This window comes from Hemibagrus wyckioides, linkage group LG18 (genome assembly GCF_019097595.1).
Source record: "Hemibagrus wyckioides isolate EC202008001 linkage group LG18, SWU_Hwy_1.0, whole genome shotgun sequence".
NCBI classification, from domain to species: domain Eukaryota; kingdom Metazoa; phylum Chordata; class Actinopteri; order Siluriformes; family Bagridae; genus Hemibagrus; species Hemibagrus wyckioides.
Genome location: NC_080727.1, coordinates 469872 through 495000, shown reverse-complemented (window position 1 = coordinate 495000; position 25129 = coordinate 469872). Strand labels below are relative to the sequence as shown.

Sequence of the window (25129 nt, the reverse complement as noted above, 5' to 3'; positions counted from 1 at the left end):
TGACCTCAACCCCATAGAACACCTTTGGGATGAATTAGAGTGGAGACTGTGAGCCAGACCTTCTCATCCAACATCAGTACCTGACCTCACAAATGTGCTTCTAGAGGAATGGTCAAAAATTCCCATAAACACACTCCTAAACCTTGTGGAAAGCCTTCCCAGAAGAGTTGAAGCTGTTATAGCTGCAAAGGGCGGGACAACTCCATATTACATTCATGTGCAGGTAAAGGCAGACGTCCCAAAACTTTTGGCAATATAGTGTACATTCACCATAATAGTGAGATACACCACAACATTACAGTAAGCGTGTGTGTGTGTGTGTGTGTGTGTGTGTGTGTGTGTAATCTTTAGATTAGACATGGACAGACTCACTGGTCAATCCGAGTCTCTGTCTCCTGAGCTCTGTTCTTTAGCGTGATGGTGATGTAGCCCCATCGCACCTCAGAGTTCCAGCTCATGATCTCCACCTTGTATCCACTTTCTGTGGAAAACACAAAGATGACTCGAGTCAGCTGATCATCTACAGAAATGACAGAAAATTCTAGAAAAGAGTTGAAAAGCAGTAAACTCAGGGTGAAGATTTTCAGCTCACTGTAGAACGGAGCTTCTTTGTTTGTGGTGAAAAACGTCATCGTCTGTCCGAGCTTCAGCAGAACATCTCTCCATCTGATCACATCGTAACCTGGAATCATAACAATCCTCAGTACAGTCCATCAGATATCAGACCTCCTGTAAGGTGCCTTCTGATTGGCTGAGAGCAGTGGGGATGATGATGATGATGATGATGATTATACTCTTACCAAACACTGGACAGCCGGAGGAGTTGAAGCGCTCGCAGTTCAAACATTTCCCATCCAGGAAGTCCGAGTAATCAGAACACGGATATGCGTTGATCTGACGAGACTGATTCATGGAGTCCAAATACAGAAACACTGACCGCTGATGATCACATTTAAAATACTTTGAACCTGGAGAAGGGGGGGGGGGTTATTTGATGTTTTTTGTTTTCTCTTTCTGTTCATTCTACTGATTAGAGACTGACCTGAGAAGATGCTCTTGGGACAGCCAGGCTGGTCAGATCCTCCATTTGCATAATAATCGATATGTCCGAGAGAATCCCGATATCCAAATGCTAAAAAGTCCAACACAGATTCATGTGGAGATATAAATATAATAAATATAAATATAAATAATCCTTTGTACTGATTTAGCTTTATTAAAAGTTAATCTATTTGACCCAAACAGAAGAGAATCTCACCGTCCATGTCTGTGTGCAGGGCGTCAACAAACTGAGCGTCAGATGGATCCAAACGCTCCTCAGTAGATTTTCCTCGGAACAATGGACCTGCCGGATCCAGAGCTGATCCAAAACATCAAGAACATTTCAGTTTTTATCTACTGTTTCAGAATTTCAGTGTTTCAGAATTTCAGTGTTTCAGTGTTTCAGAATTTCAGAGTTTCAAAATTTCAGTGTTTCAGTGTTTCAGTGTTTCAGTGCTTCAGAATTTCAGTGCTTCAGAGTTTCAGTGCTTCAGAGTTTCAGAATTTCAGGGTTTCAGAATTTCAGGGTTTCAGAATTTCAGGGTTTCAGTGCTTCAGAATTTCAGTGCTTCAGAATTTCAGTATTTCAGAATTTCAGTGCTTCAGAATTTCAGTATTTCAGAATTTCAGTGTTTCAGAATTTCAGTAATTCAGAATTTCAGTAATTCAGAATTTCAGTAATTCAGAATTTCAGTGTTTCAGAATTTCAGTATTTCAGAGTTTCAGTATTTCAGAATTTCAGTGTTTCAGTGTTTCAGAATTTCAGTGTTTCAGTATTTCAGTATTTCAGTGTTTCAGTATTTCAGAGCTTCAGAATTTCAGTGTTTCAGAATTTCAGTATTTCAGAATTTCAATATTTCAGAATTTCAGTGCTTCAGAATTTCAGTGCTTCAGAATTTCAGTGTTTCAGAATTTCAGTGTTTCAGAATTTCAGTGTTTCAGTATTTCAGTACTTGAGTGTTGGTGTCCTACCTGTAATCCTGCCAATGGAACCATTATATTTTGCCCCAGTGAAGCCAGAGATGTGAGCTCCCAAACTTACACCAATCATATGGATGGAACTGAGATTCAGGCCTGCATTCTGACACACACACACACACAGTAAAGTCTAAAAGTAACACACTTTTTCCAAACTGAACTCCATCATACTTCAATAAAATGGCTTCAGTATGTGTGTGCGTGTGTGTGTCACCTGTATGAAGCATGTGATGATGTCAGCCACAGTCTGAGTGTTCTTCACCACTTTGAAGTAGTTGACGTTAGCTGCTCCTCGGTTCCAGTCCACGACGATAACATTGATGTCGCTGCGGTTCAGAATGGACTCTACCATTGTGAACATCCAGACGGGGGGGGAGCCGGTGGGCCGGTATCCATGGATGATGAAGGTGCAGGGGCGGGTGGAGTTAAAAGTGGGTGTTTCAAACGGGTTTTCATGGGACAGCAGCCTCCCACAGGTGGTGTTTTCACGCGTGTAGAGAATCAGTCGAACCTTCAGGTCGGTCCCGAGTAGAGAGTGTTTCAGATTCAGATCAGTAATCTGTTCACACACCTCACCTGTACACACACACACGATGGAACAAGGATATCCTTCATCTTATTCTTATTCTCATTTGTTTTTACTTTTACACTCACTCTTTCTCTGTCCTTTTCCTTCCTTTCTGTTGTGTTGTGTTGTGTTGTGTGTGCGATGTGTTGGGGGGTTTCTGTGAATTACAGTAAAGCAGCTGAGAAATGAAAGAAAAAAACACACCCACACACCCAGACAGAGGCACATACACACAAACACACTCACACACTCGCACACACATGCGTGGTTTTGTTCTCGGTGAAGCGTGGTATAAGATTGAAGGTTATTCAACTCATGCACAAACATTGTTGATCAACATGGTGTGTGTGTGTGTGTGTGTGTGTGTGTAGCTTGAGAACATGAGAATTTATTCAGTGTGTTATTATTGGCTTAAAGCATTGGAAACTGAACAGTGGGTTAGTCAGAGTGAGGAAGCTGAAAAAACCCCTGAAAGTTCTTCTTAAGAATGATTCAGTTCTACAGAACTTCTGATTAAATGTGGATGCAGAAGGAGGAGAGAGAAACAGAGGGAGGAAACTAGAGAGGAACTGGTCTGAGAAGAAACCCATCCTGACCTGAGGGACACCTGTGACTGTAAATCACCTCCTTCTGTACCTGTGAGGGTGGTGAGGGGCGGGGCATGTGAGGCAGAGACAGTGAGGTCTGGGGGTAAAAGTCAGTGAACGTTACTGAAACCTGGGAGTTTTGAGTCATGATAAGGTCCACATCAGGGTTCTTCAACACATGAGTGATGTTTGAGAGGTTTCATGTTACAGAATTATCTCCTCCTACCTACAGTTCTGCTACAGTTTACTGGTACAATCAGATACAGAGCACAGCTCCATGGTAACACTGTTGTCATGGTTACGGGGTGAAACTTGTGAAAGCAGAAGAACGGATTTGTGAACAATGAGCCGGGAAAATATTGGACTGGTGTGTGATCACTTCTGAGATGTGTGTGTGTGTGTGTGTGTGTTCAGCTTTACCTGTACATATGCTGAATGAGATCAGTATCAGAGGGACGAGTGAGCAGTGCAGAATCCTGAACGTCTGATAGAACAGAGACACAGAGAGAAAATCCATCACTCAGAATGTCGGAGAAATCTTTATTAAAGATAATCGGTCAGGTCGTGAACATCTCCCATGGTCATTAATACATCAGATTAAAAAAAACAGAGTTTAATAATCAGCTTTAGTAATGATTAGAAGAAGGTAATTCGTACCACTGTAAAAGCTGCACTTTAGATTAGTTGCTGGTTCTAGAGGTCAGTAGATGAGGTCAGGATAATGACCGACATGTTTTGTGGTTCTATTTCTGTGTTGTTAACAAAACAATGGCTCAATGATAAAAAGTCACAAACTGACCACATTGAAAACACTGACCACACTGAAAACACTGACCACACTGAAAACACGCCTCACCGTGAGCTGAATGAGGTCTGAACTGAGGGTTTTGCATGCTTGATAGTGTGTGTGTGTGTGTGTGTGTGGGAATATCATTGTGTGTTTGTGTGTGTAAATATCATTCTCCACTTTTAGTCATGAATATAAAGTGTTAAACACAAGAGGTACAGAGAGAGATACACAACCATTAGTTTATGATTAACCAGGAAACTCCCCTTCACACACACACACACACACACACACACACACACACACACATCAGATGAGGATCAGAAACCATCACCTAGACTTTATCTCATCTTCATATTACATGTGTGTGTATAATGTGCCAAGTGTAGCACATGTACACACACACACACACAGAGTTTGTGTTTTTACAGCCAATAATGAAAGTGCTTTACGTCTTGCCTGTAAAGCGGAGAAACTGGTTTAACACACCACACCGTCTTTCTCTGCACCCCCCCCAACTTTTTACACACTCTTACATTTCAGTACAGTAACAAGTCAGCCGAACTTCATTAAAAGCAAGGGGTGTGTGTGTGTGTGTGAGAGAGAGAGAGAGAGACTCTCCCTGTTGTTTTTCAGTCAAAACAAACTCAACACACCCTTCAAACAACGCTTTTATGTAGCATTAAACCCAGCCCTGTGTGCCACTGAAACACACCTGCTCAGGTATTTAATTAAATCTTAATAAAATAAAAACAAAGCTCTTACCATGGCGACTTCCTACAGCTCCCCAACTCTCAAACTGAAACTTCTGAGTGTGTGTGAGTGTGTGTGTGTGTGTGAGTAAGAGAGAAAGAGAGAATAAAGAAACTCAGCTGACGTTAATCTTAGCTCCGCCTTACACACACAGACACACACACACACAGACACACACACACACACACACACACACACAGAGGTGCTGCATTCCTTTCCGTAAGATGATCTTTGTACCTCCATTCCAGAAAAAAACAAACAAAAAAGAGTGTTTTTACTGCAAACAAAGTAAATAAATATCTTTAAAAATAAATAAATATGACAGTAAATTAAATTAAATTAAATTAAATATTTAATATATATTTAATATAAAATATGTAATTTATTACATATAATACTAGACTATTACAAATATGAAGTAAAATTGAATATATTATATAAACACAATGTATATCCACTCACCGGTCACTTGAGTCAGCAGTGCAGTAAATGACGTTGTGCAGATTCAGGTGAAGATTCAGGTGAAGAGCTTCAGTTGATGTTCACATCAAACATCTAAACAGGATATATATAACAGGATCCACAAACCGTCAAAGAGTTGTAGAATGTTTTATGACCAGATAAAGGTCAAAGGTCATGTCAAAGGTGACATATGAAAGAGTGATAAATAATAATGTTCTCTGAATTGTTTATACAGGTTTAGCTCAAAATGTTCAATTCATTTTCACTGAAGAATAAGAGGTCATTACTCTGTTTAAGTTGTCAGGACCAGGACTCATACGCTGGAGTAATGCTGATGAGAACATAGCTTTTAATCAAATTCATCGGAAAAAGTTCCGTAAACGGTGTAAAGACTTTGAATACTACATCATATTACATCATATTACATATTAGACCTGTTTTCAGCAGAGGCATTCAGACGTGACTGGACAAGCAAGTCATCTCCGCAGGACACGTATCACATGAGACGCTAAGAATGAGGATTCTCTGACCTGCTACCTGGTCAGTTATGGTGAACAGTGGACACAGAGAATGACTCTGAGGTACAAGTGAAGGAGCTGGGAAGAGCTTCGATGCTGCTTTAGATTACATTAGATTAGATTCTACTTTATTGTCACTGCACATGTAGGTACAAGGCAACGAAATACAGTTAGCATCTACCCAGAAGTGCATTTTCGCAGTGCAAATAATTTGCGTATATAAACAAATATAAATAATTTGCACATATAAACAGTAGACAGAGGGAGGTAAATACAATGAGTGCAAATGAGCAAATAAACAAATTCATGAAAAAATAATCAAGTATCAGAAATAAGACTAAGACTGGCCGATCGCTTCTGATCTCTACTCTTCTCCATCTGAGTGGACATAACCCCAAAACACCCCCCCCCACCCCACCGCACCCCAAGACTCCTCCAATATGCTGCATAAGAAGACTTTACATTGTGTAAAAAGAGCATCAGCTTTTGACCACCAGAAAAGCAGTATGGCTTCTGAATACAGACCCATTTTTTACTACTCGCTTGCTGCCGAAGTGAAGGGGATGGGGGGTGAAGGAGCTGAAAACATCAGCGAAAACTGAGGGAAAAGAAATCTGGCATCTGATGATGAAGATGACGGCTGTCTGTTTGATCCTGAAGACTAGGATCTGCACATGAATGCCTTCAGATTGATAAAAAAAACTCTTTAAACTGTGGTTGAAATACACTTTCACAAGAGCTCTGGAATTGTGTGGAGTCACTCACATGCCGTCTCTGGAAAACAGTCTAGGTGTCGCTGAAGCTGTAGTGTTCGATTGGTGAGATGAGCCGAGCATCAAATCTGTTCTGAACCAGGTTAAAGAAAAAAAACGAAAGAAATTTGCAGTGACCAGATCATCTCTTTCACTCATCTCTGGAGTCTCTGACCACACACACACACACACACACACACTGCCATGTTGATTCTAAGAAAAGCCTGAAGATTGAGTTAACCTCTGTGCTTTAAAAAATTGTTGAACTGAGAGTCAATGACCAAAGCATTTTTAAACCATCTTCCCGTTCACACAGACGTTGTTCACAGACTAGAAAAGTTCATGACCACAGAGTGAGACTTTGCGAAAAACCTGGGAATCTGGGAATTAGAAAGGAAAATGTTGATGTCTTTAATATTTTTGATCTCCTGATCGAATATTTAATGCACAAAAATGTAAACCTTGCTCACGTTATAGGTTGTCCGAGAGTAAATGCATAGTTTGGTCATTCTTGTCCTTGTACGCCAAAGTGACCGAGTGTTCGATGAAGAATATATTACACACCGTCAGACCCAGGCTCGTGTGTCGGTGTTGAAAGTTTGCAAAGAGCTGTTGTTGAGAGGAAAGGTAAAAAAGTTAATAATGCTCAAATTATAAACTGGCTTGCAGAGCAGGATGCTTATACTCTACATTGACCAGTATTTTTATTAAAGAAAACATCGAAGAACAATGGCCAGCTGATTTAGTTGCTATGAGCAACACGTCAGACATTAACGACAACGCAAAGTTTATGATAACGAGTACAGATATTTCATCCAAGTATGTCTGGGTGTGTGTGTTAGGAAACAACATCGGATCCAAGGTCACTAAAGCTTTCAGTTCTGAAGGAAGGTAGAGTCCACAAAAAATTACAGACTGATCGCGGAAAGGAGATTTTCAACAAACAATTTCAAACCTTAAATTGTGTGAAAGATTCAACAGAACCCTAAAGACTATGGAGATGTGGAGATATTTTACAGCTTTTAACACTGAATAAACACTGATGATGAACAGGATTTGGTTCATGTCTACAGAAACAGTCACCATTCCAGCATGAAGATGAAACCTGCCGAGGTCAACAAAGACGATTCTTTTAGTGTATTTAAAACTTCTATGGTCACTGAAAATAAAGAGTCTACAATTTATTTTTAAAATCAGAGATATGATTAGAATTTCCCCTTTAAAAGATAGTGTGAAAAAGGCTAGGAGCAAAACTTTACGGATGAATATTTTACCGTTTCTGAGCAGATTCCGAGAGATCCTCCAGTATATAAACTGCATGATTAAGATCATCAAGAAACAGAAGGGGCATTTTATGAGCCCAAGTTACAAAAGATTATCACTGGAAAAGACAGAGCATACAAAATAGTGAAAATCTTGTCTGTCAAGACCCAAAACCGGAGAAAAGTTTGTCTGGTGAAATGGGTGTGATGGCCTGATAAATAGTTAACATAACAGCTGAGCTAAAAAAAGGACTTTTCTTGAACAAAATAGAAATCTATAATTCTTTACCCATGGAAGAGAGCGTATTCTTATAACCCCATGAAAAATAAAATATGTATGGTAAGCCAAAAAAGTTACACATTCAGCTCTAAGGGAAACTTATATATGCATATATGCTAGGTCTGCAACCCGAAGTTCTGTTAATGTTTGATGACCTGATATTCCTGCTGGCTTTTAATTCAATTCAATTCAATTCAATTTATTTTGTATAGCGCCTTTTATAAGCAGCTTTACAAAAGAAGAAAAACAGAGAAAGGGGAGGGGAAACATGAAAATAAAAAATAAAAATAACTAAATAACTAGATTAATAGATAAATAAGAATAAATCATTAAATTTAATAATTAAACTATTTTGTCCCTAATGAGAAGCCTGTGGTGACGGTGGCAAGGAAAAACTCCCTGGGATGGAATAAGGAAGAAACCTTGAGAGGAACCAGGCTCAGAAGGGAACCCATCCTCATTTGGGTGACACTAAACAGAAAATAATGTAACTGTAACTGATTAATGTCCTTCCTACAACAGAAATCAATGACCCATGAGGAACTATTAGGTCAGTGTAGTTTCTGTCATTATAAACACTAGTTCTTTGCTGTCACAGGCTGACAGATGAAATGGCAGATCTGTGATGGTGTGAAAGTCCCCAAGTGGCTCTGTCCATGGCTGTCTCCTGGTCCACACAGGTCCATCCACAGCATCAGTGGGCACCAACAAGTGACCAGACTCCGACCAGGGGTAGGGGCAGCGGTCGCACTGGAAACTGGCAAACACTGGGCGCTCAGGAGTGGGGTGTATAGCTCCACAGAGAAAGACAGAGAGAGAAAGAGAAAGATATTAAGTATGATTCTGATCATGTGATGTTTAAGACAATGTAGATTATGTGTAAAGTGCAGGCAGGGACTCTGGCAAGACTAGCTATGACATCATAACTAAAAGGGAGAGCCAGAACGTCACAGACATGAAGGCTTCCTGGGACATAAAGCGTCCAACCACTTCACAGTCAGTGACCTGAGCGACTTGTGAGGGTGGTAAGGAGACAGCATCCAACACATCCCAGTCACCAAACACTCTATGACCATGAACCTTCCAGATCTGCTCCTTTGAACTATGAACTATGAACTATGAACTGCTAAATGTAGATGGTGTGCACTTTTCTACAGTGGTTTTACTCCTAGTTAGTTTTGCTACAGTAGTAAATACAAATTTAGGATTGTTTTTGTTATTTTTGATTAGTGCAGAAACATGCGCTGATCTAGCAGCACTAAGAGAATGTTTGTATCTCAGAAGGCTTTCCTTCCATGCTAACTGAAATACTGCTAATTTAGTTTGAAGCCATTTACGTTCTAGTACACAATGTATGTGTTCACTGACATCATTGAGTATCAGTGAGTTGGTGACAACTTTGTCCCTTTGATGAGACGTGTACAAAGCAAGGTCCATAAAGACATGGATGAGTGAGTTTGGTGTGGAGGAACTTGACTGGCCTGCACAGAGTCCTGATCTCAACCCCACAGAACACCTTTGGGATGAATTAGAGTGGAGACTGTGAGCCAGTCCAGAACTGGGACGTCTGTCTTTACATGCACATGAATGTATGGAGCTGTCCCGCTTTAACTCTTCTGGGAAGGCTTTCCACAAGGTTTAGGAGTGTGTTTATGGGAATTTTTGACCGTTCCTCTAGAAGCGCATTTGTGAGGTCAGACACTGATGTTGGATGAGAAGGTCTGGCTCTCAGTCTCCACTCTAATTCATCCCAAAGGTGTTCTATGGGGTTGAGGTCAGGACTCTGTGCAGGTCAGTCAAGTTCCTCCACACCAGACTCACTCATCCATGTCTTTATGGACCTTGCTTTGGTCACTGGTGTACAGTCATGTTGGAACAGGAAGGGGTCATCCCCAAACTGTTCCCACAAAGAGCATGAAATTGTCCAAAATGTCTTGGTATGAAGCTGAAGCATTAAGAGTTCCTTTCACTGGAACTAAGGGGCCGAGCCCAACCCCTGAAAAACAACACCTGAACTCAATGATGTGTCCCAAAACTTTTGGCCATATAGTGTATAACAAGGAAAAACAATAAAGTGCTCAAAATATCATGCTATAAGCTGCATTCTGTGTCTCTGACCAAGAATCATATAACTGATAAAGTCGAAGTTAAATCGGACCAGGACAGACAAATACCATTTACCTACAGGAAATTTATAGCTGAACTACTCTTCAGACTGTTAAACATTCGTTCTGGCTGAAAAAAATGGATAGGTGGTAAAGTCCTATTATGTTATTATTATTATGTTCACCAAGCTGGAGATGGCCTTTTAGGGTTTCCTGGCACCCCCACAATGTTTGGGGTGGGTCTAGGAGGTGTGTTCAAGGGTTTTTTTAGAATGATGGTTCCGTTCATCAAAAGAGGATTGGCTATTGCTGAACCTCATTCAAAAACAGCAGCCAAGGATTTTGTTAGTGATGTAGTGAGGAACGTTATGACCAAGACACAACCTCAGTATCGAGAAGGAGCGGGTCTCGCATTGATTGCACTTGAACGATCTAAAAGACCCCCAGGGTGACGTCACATGATTCTGAACAAAAGAACTTTCCAATCAGTAGCCCAATACCTTAAGCAGTAAGCTACCACAACCCCCTGATACAAAACACATCGCTCTGCCTTCAGATTAAAGACTGTCCTGCACTCGTCCACCAATCTGTCCATCCTGAACTTCCTGACCTCAGCACTGTTTCTCTTCTGCTGCTGTAGACTCTAATGGTTTATAATCACACTTTCCACATGGCTTCCTTTCTGAGTCTGGTTCCTCTCAAGGTTTCTCATTTCCTCTTAGAGTTTTTTCCACCTCACCTCTGGCTTGATCATTAGGATCAAAAATTTAAAAGCCGGACACTGGATCCTGCAACATGCTGAAAAAGGTCATTAGTAAATAAAACACTCCTTTCAGTCAGTTCATTTGCTGTTTTTTATTGAGATTTATTGAACAAGATCAGAAAAATCCATCCACTATTTATGAAAGATGCGACCGAGCGACTCTACACATGAACTTTATTGATAGAAAGAATTAGCTAAATAAAGCAGAGATGCTAAAATCACCAAGAGATGAACACTTTTAATAATACTAAATATCTGCTTTATCAAGTCATCGACTGAATTGGATTAAATCTACTTCATGAAATTGTACAATTTTTTAGCAGCGAGCAAAAAATCAAACAAACAAACAAACAAAATGCTAACTAGAGTTGAATAAATATCGCTAATACAGATCAGCTGATAAGGTGGTGAAGTGTTTGAGCCCTGAACACTGCTGTAAACTCGAGTCGAAGTGCAAGTTTGGGGCCACACACACACACACACAGATTAGAGTACATAAAGACTCCATAGGTACATTTAATATGCTGTCACATATTGTGTGGTAAGTTTCCTGTACATGATATAAATATAAATATGCAAACTACCAAACGTCCACCGATAAAATCACATCCTATAAATAGATATACAATCATATTTATGTGTTTTTTGTGCTTTTATTCACAAGCTTTATAGAAACCGTAAATATCACAGTCGTTTACAAAAAAGACGTGCGGCATGCGTCACAGATCGACGTCGAAAAGTTAGCAAAAAAATTAAAGGTCAACTTTCAGCACAGAGGAGATTCAGTCAGTAAAATGTTCTCGGAGAGATCGGCTGTGATTGGCCGGATCAGGTGACCGATCAAAACAAGGCTAAGTTCATCATCATCTAAGTTGCAACGTAAACAACATTAGCAAGCTAAGAGCTCATACGTATCTAGAAAGGTAACATCATTTAACTAAAATGGATGTTAATCTGAAGCCTTCATGTGTAAGCTTGAATAAATCAAATATCTACTGAAACCTCATGCAGCAATAAGAGAGCGAACTAATCCCACTCTCTCACTGCTAATCTCAGCTGCTAAGCATTATACTGTAGTCAAACAGTAAGCTGATAACTTAGATAAATTAGCGTGTTTTATGTATTTATTAAACAACCTTCTCTACACACATTAAATTTAAATGAGTTTAAAAATCTTTAAAATTTCAAAGTATTCAAATACCAATAAAGACTAAGAACTGCTAAGAGCTACAGCTAATAAAAGTCTGTTCTGACATTCATCAAGACGAGGTAATGGTTAGTTAGTTTAGCTGTGCTAGCTAGGTGAACTAGCACCTTTATCCAGCTGCCCAAATTAGCATGGTCAGGAGATGGTCAGAGCATGGTCAGAGCTAAAGCTGGAAGCGCTGCTCGGTTTAACTTAACATGAGCCTTTTTCAGGAACCTGCTAACATTAGCATTATGTAGCATTAGCAAGTGCTGACTAGCCTAGTCTTACCCTTTTATGCTTGCTTTTGATGTTCTCAGAATTTTGCATTGTTGTGTAAAAATTCATTCCAAATCCTATAAACAGCGTTCATCATTTGTGTGGAACTCCTAGCGTGAAATGCTAAGCAGCGTCTGAGAACATTTCCCTCAGCCGGAGCTCCTGTGTGCGATGCGCTGAGATACGCTCAGGGTTCTGAACAACAGCGTGACGACAGCAGCGGAGGTTCAGCAGCAGCACCACGATAATCAACACCTTTAATACACACAAGCTTCTTCTTCTTCTTCTTTTAGTACTGATACACAGATACAGCAGAGAAAAAAATAAAACAGCAACAACAGCAACAAGGGGAAATCAGCAAGTGAAAAAAATGACATTTTCTAAACAACCGATAACACAAATCAGGATCATGAAGATCGTTAGCATTGGTGATTAAATGAATAACAAATCAATCAGATTAACGTGATCAGTTCATCAGTCATTATTGATACCTCGAGTAGTGACAGGATTACAAAATAAAACACACTTAACAGACATCTGTGTTCAGAACATTCCTAAAAGATGTAATAATAATAATAATAATAATAATAATAATAGTGTTTTTATTGGCTAAGACAGCTGTATGCAGGGTCACAAGTCACTCAGCTACTTTCCTCAATACTTCACTGGACATATAAAAACACACATGAGCATCAACAGCGTGTTAAAAAGGAGCTGCATGCAGCGTGTAATTATTCACTGAAATGTTTCTGTACATGTTCGGAGCTCGGGAGCGAAATCATCTGGATTCAGTTCACAAACACAACACAAAAAAAAGCAGCTAAAGATATTCACGGCAGTGGGTTTCTCCCACACTCACAAGAGAACAGAACTTTACTATCAGGTTTCTAAAAGAAGGAAATAAACTAATGCCATGCAAGTAAAAGCTCCCCAAATCAATAAGTGCAGAAATGAAGGTCGTGGGTGAGACCCGAGGTGGGGGTGGAGTTACTGCACATCCCTCACACCTCAACTTCCTCCTCCTTTTATTGCAGGTTTTTTACATCTCGCTTTGGACTTTATTCCCTTTCTTTCTTTCTCATGTTTGTGATCATGGTGAAGGAGTTTCAGGGAAAACGTAAATAAAGTGATAAAGTCACCTGATTTTCTGGAAGAACGGTTGAAGTGTCCGTGTCCCTGCGCCTCTTTTTATATCTGTCTCTAAATAAACTCACTGAAATTCCACTGCGTTCTCCTCCAGCACGTGATGGATGATGTTACAGCAGGATGAAAACTTTATACTTTACTCATCTGAATCTCCTCTGATTGGCTACGTTCACCTTTAAACAGAGAGGAGGCGGGGCTTGTGATGGCTGCTAGCTTCAGAAGTTCAGTAAATATCTCAGATTCCACTGATAGAAACAAGCCAAGTGTCACTGCGTGCATTGCGTCATTTATTATATTTATGTAAATATCTGAATGTAAATCTTCAAGCCCCGCCTCCTCCCCTCAAGTTACCTGATCATAAATAGCCAATCAGAATCCTTGCTGAGGTTCGAGAGAGTAAAATGTCAGAAGTGAATGAAATGAAGCTGGAGGTTTACATGAAGCAGTGAAAGGATTAATCTGAGAGTTTTTTGATTCTTCTGTACAAATAAATGAAAAAATAAATAATAGCTGTGTCGTGTACTTTCAGTGACTTCATGGTGAAATATGTGTGTGTGTGAGAATAGATATTTGAATGATGTTACTGAATTCTTCCAGTGTATGAATGAAGCTCTGTAAAAGTCACAGGATGAAGATGTTTGTGTTTTATAGTCTTTAATGATAAACTTTATAAATACTCTGCTGTTATTTTCTTCTATAATAAAGTCTTTTTAAAGTTAGAAAAGTTTATATATATATATATATGTGTGTGTGTGTATATATATATATATTATATGAGTTTTAAAATTGACTAATGATTAAACTGTGATTTGGAGATTAGCCAATTAACATTAACTGAAATTCACTGAATCATCAATCTAACACAATCTTACTTAAAATAACTTTAATAAATAATAATCTCATTATTCTGGACCTGCACCTTAATGTCCAGCAAAGCTGTGAATCACTGCTAGTGTTAGCAACCATCCCCAATCTGCTGCTAGCATTAGCATGGTTTAAGCTTATTCCTAGCATTAGCTTCGACTTTGTCACACTGCAGTTCCATACATTTTATTTATTGATTGATTTGTTTGTTTGTTTGTTTGTTTGTAATGAATCTATCTTTTTGTGTTTGTTTTATTCCTACTTTTCCCCAGCTCCATGTCACACTGATGTTTGTGTGTTTGTGTTTATTCTCAGCTCTTATTTGGTGTAAGAATAGGGAATAAAGTGATTAGTGTGGAAGTGAGACACTGCAGCAGGTCTGGACTTTATCCAGCGCACATGAATGTTTCACCTGTTAGTGTTGTTGTTCTTGTTGTTGATGATTATATTTTATAGAATTTATTAAAGAAAAAAAAGAAAAGGATTTGTGTTTATCTTTCTGGGAAGTCATTCAGTCTCTCGGTGAAACAAGTTGTTTTATAATTCAGTGAATTATTTATCCTATAAACAAACTTTGACATACAGAGTCACATGCTGCCCTGCAAACGTCCTGCAAAACATTCCGACAATAACGATCCGGGCGAAGCCACGGAAAACTAAATGACCCATAACGTGTGTGATGAAGAAAAGTGTGTGTGTGTGTGTGTGTGTGTGTGAGAGTAATGAACTCAAGCCTGGATGCTGGATGTAAGATGGGAAGCAAAGGATTAGTGGGTAGTCAGGCAGCTTCCGCGGTGTCCAGTCAGCTTGCAGAACAGCAGGACCACCAGGACGGATCACACTCCAGTAACACCAGCTATCAACTCAACTAACACACACACACATACACACACATACACACACATTTAAATGCCTAAATATCAGATGAATACTTGTTCTAATGAACTCCTCTGTGAGTAATAAAACACAGCAGAGTGATGCTGAACATGTTCCTCCAACATCTTCACTGAGAGTCACTGAGGTTTTTTTCACTCACAGCTGAGCAACAATTAGATATTATTTATTAAAGAAATTATATATTTATCCATTTATTGTTACACAACACTGACACTCCGAAAGTGTTACACAAATATCTCCTTACATTAATAAAAACTTTCCCATAATCTGTGATTTTCCCTGTGAATGAGCTGTTACTATAGAAACAATTACAGAACTGTTACTATAGAAACAATTACAGAACTGTTACTATAGAAACGATATGATATCAGAGCGAGTGCATTAATACTATAAAGCAGTGCTGCAATATGGCCAGAGCTGCTGTTATAGAAAGTTTGTTTGTTTGTGTGTGTGTGTGTGTGTTTACTTGGTGATGGTAGAGGGCGCCCCCGAGCGGTGGAAGTGGACGATCTGCCATTTCCCGTCACGTCGGTGCCACACGCGAGATTCCTCGGCCTGAGCGGAGCGCGGTGTTCCATTAGCATCGATGAACTGCGTGATGCGGATGTAAGCGATACACGCGGCCTCGTCTCCGATCAGGTGGATGTGAGGGTTCAGAATGGTGGTGTGGACCGGCTTACTGTTCTTAGACCACACTTACACACACACACACACACACACACACACTGTTAATGAATGGTGGTGTTAGTGTGTGTTATTGCTGTGAAACAGTTTCTCTCTGTCTTTTCTGGTCATGTGATGATGATATCTGAGATGTTCAGGTGTGAAGGATCAGGTCCAACAGGAGAACAGAACCAGGTACTGATGCTGAAGTTCAAATAAAGACTTACAGTTCTCAAAGTAGAAGCGATGGAAGTCAAGTCCCTCCACCAGATTACCCAACGCTTCAGGCTCGAAGGCCGTTACACTGGGATCACACATCTTCCTACACACACACACACACACACACAATAAATAATAAAACACCATCAACATTAAAGCATTAATAAGCTTTTTTTACACGGTATGGGGATCACACACACATAATGTGACGAAAAGCCTGAATCTCATTGGTTAATGAGATGAAACTACAAGAAACTGTATTAATCTCATTCTGCACTTTATCTATGTGGAAACAATCATCTGCAGTGTGAACTGATCATCTGCAGTGTGAACTGATCATCTACAGTGTGAACTGATCATCTACAGTGTGAACTGATCATCTGCAGTGTGAACTGATCATCTGCAGTGTGAAGTGATCGTCTGCAGTGTGAACTGATCGTCTGCAGTGTGAACTGATCGTCTACAGTGTGAACTGATCATCTGCAGTGTGAACTGATCATCTACAGTGTGAACTGATCGTCTGCAGTGTGAACTGATCATCTGCAGTGTGAACTGATCATCTGCAGTGTGAACTGATCATCTGCAGTGTGAACTGATCATCAACAGTGTGAACGGATCGTCTATAGTGTGAACTGATCGTCTGCAGTGTGAACTGATCGTCTGCAGTGTGAACTGATCGTCTACAGTGTGAACTGATCGTCTGCAGTGTGAACTGATCGTCTGCAGTGTGAACTGATCGTCTACAGTGTGAACTGATCGTCTACAGTGTGAACTGATCGTCTGCAGTGTGAACTGATCGTCTACAGTGTGAACTGATCGTCTGCAGTGTGAACTGATCGTCTACAGTGTGAACTGATCGTCTGCAGTGTGAACTGATCGTCTGCAGTGTGAACTGATCGTCTGCAGTGTGAACTGATCATCTGCAGTGTGAACTGATCGTCTGCAGTGTGAACTGATCGTCTGCAGTGTGAACTGATCGTCTACAGTGTGAACTGATCGTCTGCAGTGTGAACTGATCGTCTACAGTGTGAACTGATCATCTGCAGTGTGAACTGATCATCTACAGTGTGAACTGATCATCTACAGTGTGAACTGATCGTCTGCAGTGTGAACTGATCGTCTGCAGTGTGAACTGATCGTCTACAGTGTGAACTGATCGTCTGCAGTGTGAACTGATCATCTACAGTGTGAACTGATCATCTACAGTGTGAACTGATCATCTACAGTGTGAACTGATCGTCTGCAGTGTGAACTGATCATCTACAGTGTGAACTGATCGTCTGCAGTGTGAACTGATCATCTACAGTGTGAACTGATCATCTGCAGTGTGAACTGATCGTCTGCAGTGTGAACTGATCATCTGCAGTGTGAACTGATCGTCTGCAGTGTGAACTGATCATCTACAGTGTGAACTGATCATCTGCAGTGTGAACTGATCATCTACAGTGTGAACTGATCATCTGCAGTGTGAACTGATCGTCTGCAGTGTGAACTGATCGTCTGCAGTGTGAACTGATCGTCTACAGTGTGAACTGATCGTCTACAGTGTGAACTGATCGTCTGCAGTGTGAACTGATCGTCTGCAGTGTGAACTGATCGTCTGCAGTGTGAACTGATCATCTGCAGTGTGAACTGATCATCTACAGTGTGAACTGATCATCTACAGTGTGAACTGATCGTCTGCAGTGTGAACTGATCGTCTGCAGTGTGAACTGATCATCTGCAGTGTGAACTGATCATCTACAGTGTGAACTGATCGTCTGCAGTGTGAACTGATCGTCTACAGTGTGAACTGATCGTCTGCAGTGTGAACTGATCGTCTGCAGTGTGAACTGATCGTCTGCAGTGTGAACTGATCATCTACAGTGTGAACTGATCATCTACAGTGTGAACTGATCATCTGCAGTGTGAACTGATCGTCTGCAGTGTGAACTGATCATCTACAGTGTGAACTGATCATCTACAGTGTGAACTGATCATCTGCAGTGTGAACTGATCGTCTGCAGTGTGAACTGATCGTCTGCAGTGTGAACTGATCATCTACAGTGTGAACTGATCATCTGCAGTGTGAACTGATCATCTGCAGTGTGAACTGATCTGAAACAAAAACTGAAAATGTTCAGTACTAAGGAAAGAAAAAGAAGACGACGACGCAGGTCATGTGACTTACGTGTAACTCTCAAAGTCCCCATTGCTGATGGCCTCAATGAGCTGCTCAGTCACTTTAATGATCTCCTGTTTCCTCACTGACACACACACACACACACACACACACACACACACACACACACTTCTTTAGCTATAGTCAGAAACTAAATTGATAGACAGTAAAGAGTTCCATGGTGGTGAGGATACACTCTGCAGTGTGACATTAGAAGCTTCAGTGTGTAACGTGTGTGTGTGTGTGTTTCAGCAGAACCCCTGAAATTTCTCTCTAGCATTCCTCCATCCTTCTCTTTCAGACTGCTTAGAACCCTTAATTATTCACAGAACCTTAAAGAACCCTGAACTTTGAGACACAAGCTCCATATTATTCTTCATCATTTTCTTCTTCATCTCTAAAACCTGCTGCAGTGTGACGTTTATCTACTGGGGGATGTGGAGGAAATCGTTCCTCAATGGTGTTTATGGGTTCAGTGGATAGTTATGGGTTCGACACAGAACCATCTCTGTCTCTCTCTCTCTCTCTCTCTCTCTCTCTCTGACTGATGATAACACACACACACACACACACAGTGACACCTGCTAAGCATTGTCTCTTCTCACTGGAGCAAGACACAAAATTCTTCGGAGTTGTGTTTAATTAAATCTTAAGGGAATGAGTGATACACATACACACACACACACAAATACACACAAACACACAAATACACTCACCCCTGGTGTCTTCATCCTCAATAGTTGTGTTTGAGCTCTCTGAAGATTCCTGTAAACACACACACACACACACACACACACACACACACAGGAAACAGTTAGGGTAACATAAGGGTCATATTTCTGCCTCATCAAACACTAGAGGGCATCACTCCACTTTTAAAGGAAACATTTAAAAACTAATTACAGGAGAATTACAGGAGTACCCCCAGTGTTCATTCACACCTTCAGCAGACTCGCAACAAATCTACAAAGAGGAGTTTTCCTCCTCTCTCCGTCGCTACACACCAATCACACAGGCTCTGACTTGGGTCTGATCATTTCAGGTTTAGTGTCTGATCACGAGAATATCATTTCATGACCTTCTCGTGTTGTTAGCGCTGTAGCCACACAGAAAAAGCTCATTGAGCTCATTTTCACTAATTGAATCAGATTATCTCTGTATAACGAAGTTAGCATGTGCTAATTTTTCTGATCCCTGGTAAGACTAGCATGCACTGCAGCAGCACAGCAGTTCCACAGCAGGTTAAAGGTCAACTAACAGATGGAATGAAAAGTTTAGGTTAATCGACAGAGGTTCTTTATAAGTTTTAAGTTTATAAGTTTATAAGTTTATAACACCACCATCTCACACTCGACCCTCGGTGCTTCAGAGGCATCGGCGTGTCTCACCTTCACTCCGTCCGTCTTCTTGTTGGCTCCGCTCTTCCCTCCTGAACGAGAGAGAAAGAAAAAGAGCGAGAGAACGATGAGAAATGGCACAAACCCCCAGAAGAGCAGAGCAAAAGGCATGATGAGCAGAAGGAGAAGAACTCCAGAGAAACACGTCAATCACACGGATCATGTCGCTCCAGATTGGCGTAGTGAACTCGGCGGTGTGAGTGAGACGGGGCCGGAGTGTGCACTTCACTCCATTGCTCCTGATTTAGCAACACTTCAGCTAGCATTCCTTCCTGAACATGTGTATCGCCTTTCAGCAGCACGCTACACTTGCTACTTCACTTCACACACACCTCCTGTCTCTCTCTTCAGGGTTAAGTCAGTGTGTGTGTGTGTGTGTGTCAGGGTGTTTCCCCAGCTGTTCTGTTATTTTAGTCAACACTTTAGCTAATTTTGGCCCTGCTGTAGCCTGATCCTGAAAGCACTGGCCTTGTGACCATCACGTCTTTTATCTAGATGTGTGTGAGTATGTGTGTGTTTTGAAGGCAGAAAGTAATCTTCATCTTCATCTGTTATCAAACTTCATTACCTAAATCACTTATTGATTGATGACCTCACTTCCTGTATATACATTTATATATACTATATACTATCTGTATAAACACTGTATATTATCTGTTATTGTTGTACATACACTGTACATAATGCACACATTTTTAGCACAATTATAATTACACCTGTCACTTTATCTGCTGTAAATACAACTTACACACACCTCTCTATACACACTCTGTACACAGCTCTATACACACTCTGTACACACCTCTCTATACACACTCTGTACACAGCTCTATACACACTCTGTACACTCCTCTCTATACACACTCTGTACACACCTCTATACACACTCTGTACACTCCTCTCTATACACACTCTGTACACTCCTCTCTATACACACTCTGTACACACCTCTATACACACTCTGTACACTCCTCTATACACACTCTGTACACACCTCTCTATACACACTCTGTACACACCTCTATACACACTCTGTACACTCCTCTATACACACTCTGTACACTCCTCTCTATACACACTCTGTACACACCTCTATACACACTCTGTACACAGCTCTATACACACTCTGTACACTCCTCTCTATACACACTCTGTACACACCTCTATACACACTCTGTACACTCCTCTCTATACACACTCTGTACACTCCTCTCTATACACACTCTGTACACACCTCTATACACACTCTGTACACTCCTCTATACACACTCTGTACACACCTCTCTATACACACTCTGTACACACCTCTATACACACTCTGTACACTCCTCTATACACACTCTGTACACTCCTCTCTATACACACTCTGTACACACCTCTATACACACTCTGTACACTCCTCTCTATACACACTCTGTACACACCTCTATACACACTCTGTACACTCCTCTCTATACACACTCTGTACACACCTCTATACACACTCTGTACACTCCTCTATACACACTCTGTACACTCCTCTCTATACACACTCTGTACACACCTCTATACACACTCTGTACACACCTCTATACACACTCTGTACACACCTCTCTATACACACTCTGTACACACCTCTATACACACTCTGTACACACCTCTATACACACTCTGTACACACCTCTATACACACTCTGTACACACCTCTATACACACTCTGTACACTCATCTATACACACTCTGTACACACCTCTATACACACTCTGTACACTCATCTATACACACTCTGTACACACCTCTATACACACTCTGTACACACCTCTATACACACTCTGTACACACCTCTATACACACTCTGTACACTCCTCTATACACACTCTGTACACTCCTCTATACACACTCTGTACACACCTCTCTATACACACTCTGTACACACCTCTATACACACTCTGTACACTCATCTATACACACTCTGTACACTCCTCTATACACACTCTGTACACACCTCTATACACACTCTGTACACACCTCTATACACACTCTGTACACTCCTCTATACACACTCTGTACACTCCTCTATACACACTCTGTACACACCTCTCTATACACACTCTGTACACACCTCTATACACACTCTGTACACTCATCTATACACACTCTGTACACTCCTCTATACACACTCTGTACACACCTCTATACACACTCTGTACACTCCTCTATACACACTCTGTACACACCTCTATATACACACTCTGTACACACCTCTCTATACACACTCTGTACACTCCTCTATACACACTCTGTACACACCTCTATATACACACTCTGTACACACCTCTATACACACTCTGTACACACCTCTCTATACACACTCTGTACACTCCTCTATACACACTCTGTACACACCTCTATATACACACTCTGTACACACCTCTATACACACTCTGTACACACCTCTATATACACACTCTGTACACTCCTCTATACACACTCTGTACACTCCTCTCTATACACACTCTGTACACTCCTCTATACACACTCTGTACACACCTCTATACACACTCTGTACACACCTCTATACACACTCTGTACACACCTCTCTATACACACTCTGTACACACCTCTATACACACTCTGTACACTCCTCTATACACACTCTGTACACACCTCTCTATACACACTCTGTACACTCCTCTCTATACACACTCTGTACACTCCTCTATACACACTCTGTACACACCTCTCTATACACACTCTGTACACTCCTCTCTATACACACTCTGTACACTCCTCTCTATACACACTCTGTACACTCCTCTCTATACACACTCTGTACACACCTCTATACACACTCTGTACACACCTCTATACACACTCTGTACACACCTCTATACACACTCTGTACACACCTCTATACACACTCTGTACACACCTCTCTACACACTCTGTACACTCCTCTATACACACTCTGTACACTCCTCTATACACACTCTGTACACACCTCTCTATACACACTCTGTACACACCTCTATACACACTCTGTACACACCTCTCTATACACACTCTGTACACACCTCTCTATACACACTCTGTACACACCTCTCTATACACACTCTGTACACTCCTCTATACACACTCTGTACACACCTCTCTATACACACTCTGTACACACCTCTCTATACACACTCTGTACACTCCTCTATACACACTCTGTACACACCTCTCTATACACACTCTGTACACTCCTCTATACACACTCTGTACACTCCTCTATACACACTCTGTACACACTTCTATACACACTCTGTACACACCTCTATACACACTCTGTACACTCCTCTATACACACTCTGTACACACCTCTATACACACTCGGTACACACCTCTATACACACTCGGTACACACCTCTCTATACACACTCTGTACACACCTTTCTATACACACTCTGTACACTCCTCTATACACACTCTGTACACTCCTCTCTATACACACTCTGTACACACCTCTATACACACTCTGTACACTCCTCTCTATACACACTCTGTACACACCTCTCTATACACACTCTGTACACTCCTCTATACACACTCTGTACACTCCTCTATACACACTCTGTACACTCCTCTATACACACTCTGTACACACCTCTCTATACACACTCTGTACACACCTCTATACACACTCTGTACAGTCCTCTATACACACTCTGTACACTCCTCTCTATACACACTCTGTACACACCTCTCTATACACACTCTGTACACACCTCTCTATACACACTCTGTACACACCTCTCTATACACACTCTGTACACTCCTCTATACACACTCTGTACACTCCTCTATACACACTCTGTACACTCCTCTATACACACTCTGTACACACCTCTCTACACACTCTGTACACTCCTCTATACACACTCTGTACACTCCTCTATACACACTCTGTACACAGCTCTATACACACTCTGTACACACCTCTATACACACTCTGTACAGTCCTCTATACACACTCTGTACACACCTCTATACACACTCTGTACACTCCTCTCTATACACACTCTGTACACACCTCTCTACACACTCTGTACACTCCTCTATACACACTCTGTACACTCCTCTATACACACTCTGTACACTCCTCTATACACACTCTGTACACACCTCTCTACACACTCTGTACACTCCTCTATACACACTCTGTACACTCCTCTATACACACTCTGTACACACCTCTATACACACTCTGTACACACACTCTGTACACACCTCTATACACACTCTGTACACTCCTCTCTATACACACTCTGTACACACCTCTATACACACTCTGTACACTCCTCTATACACACTCTGTACACACCTCTATACACACTCTGTACACACCTCTATACACACTCTGTACACAGCTCTATACACACTCTGTACACACCTCTATACACACTCTGTACACACCTCTATACACACTCTGTACACAGCTCTATACACACTCTGTACACACCTCTATACACACTCTGTACACTCCTCTATACACACTCTGTACACACCTCTATACACACTCTGTACACACCTCTATACACACTCTGTACACAGCTCTATACACACTCTGTACACACCTCTATACACACTCTGTACACACCTCTATACACACTCTGTACACAGCTCTATACACACTCTGTACACACCTCTATACACACTCTGTACACTCCTCTCTATACACACTCTGTACACACCTCTATACACACTCTGTACACACCTCTATACACACTCTGTACACTCCTCTATACACACTCTGTACACACCTCTATACACACTCTGTACACTCCTCTATACACACTCTGTACACAGCTCTATACACACTCTGTACACACCTCTATACACACTCTGTACACACCTCTATACACACTCTGTACACACCTCTATACACACTCTGTACACTCCTCTCTATACACACTCTGTACACACCTCTATACACACTCTGTACACTCCTCTCTATACACACTCTGTACACACCTCTATACACACTCTGTACACTCCTCTATACACACTCTGTACACAGCTCTATACACACTCTGTACACTCCTCTCTATACACACTCTGTACACACCTCTATACACACTCTGTACACACCTCTATACACACTCTGTACACACCTCTATACACACTCTGTACACACCTCTATACACACTCTGTACACACCTCTATACACACTCTGTACACAGCTCTATACACACTCTGTACACACCTCTATACACACTCTGTACACTCCTCTATACACACTCTGTACACACCTCTCTATACACACTCTGTACACTCCTCTATACACACTCTGTACACTCCTCTATACACACTCTGTACACTCCTCTATACACACTCTGTACACACCTCTATACACACTCTGTACACACCTCTATACACACTCTGTACACTCCTCTATACACACTCTGTACACACCTCTATACACACTCTGTACACACCTCTA

At 41.1% G+C, this 25129-nt stretch overlaps 2 protein-coding genes across 4 annotated transcripts in view; both read right to left on the bottom strand.

Annotated features, from left to right (window-relative positions):
• The window catches only part of lipia (lipase, member Ia), a 7591-nt gene extending 2739 nt beyond the window's left edge, over positions 1-4852 (bottom strand). The window contains exons 1-10 of one of the 3 annotated variants that reach the window (XM_058416493.1): positions 4727-4789; positions 3595-3658; positions 2674-2744; positions 2234-2595; positions 2014-2122; positions 1259-1360; positions 1043-1132; positions 801-968; positions 593-682; positions 373-481 (exon numbers count right to left, since the gene is read on the bottom strand). In XM_058416493.1, coding sequence (XP_058272476.1) covers positions 373-481; positions 593-682; positions 801-968; positions 1043-1132; positions 1259-1360; positions 2014-2122; positions 2234-2595; positions 2674-2744; positions 3595-3602 — 1109 coding nt within the window. In that variant the 5' untranslated portion in view covers positions 3603-3658; positions 4727-4789. Of the gene's footprint in view, positions 1-372; positions 482-592; positions 683-800; positions 969-1042; positions 1133-1258; positions 1361-2013; positions 2123-2233; positions 2596-2673; positions 2745-3183; positions 3272-3400; positions 3572-3594; positions 3659-4726 lie in introns of those variants that run through there. The other 2 variants (XM_058416491.1, XM_058416492.1) reach the window with 2 other exon arrangements.
• Positions 4853-10933: 6081 nt separating this feature from the next.
• The window catches only part of camk2a (calcium/calmodulin-dependent protein kinase II alpha), a 70336-nt gene continuing 56140 nt past the window's right edge, over positions 10934-25129 (bottom strand). The window contains exons 13-18 of the mRNA XM_058416054.1: positions 19660-19700; positions 18988-19036; positions 18281-18356; positions 16119-16213; positions 15695-15923; positions 10934-15199 (exon numbers count right to left, since the gene is read on the bottom strand). Coding sequence (XP_058272037.1) covers positions 15196-15199; positions 15695-15923; positions 16119-16213; positions 18281-18356; positions 18988-19036; positions 19660-19700 — 494 coding nt within the window. The 3' untranslated portion in view covers positions 10934-15195. The remainder of the gene's footprint in view (positions 15200-15694; positions 15924-16118; positions 16214-18280; positions 18357-18987; positions 19037-19659; positions 19701-25129) is intronic.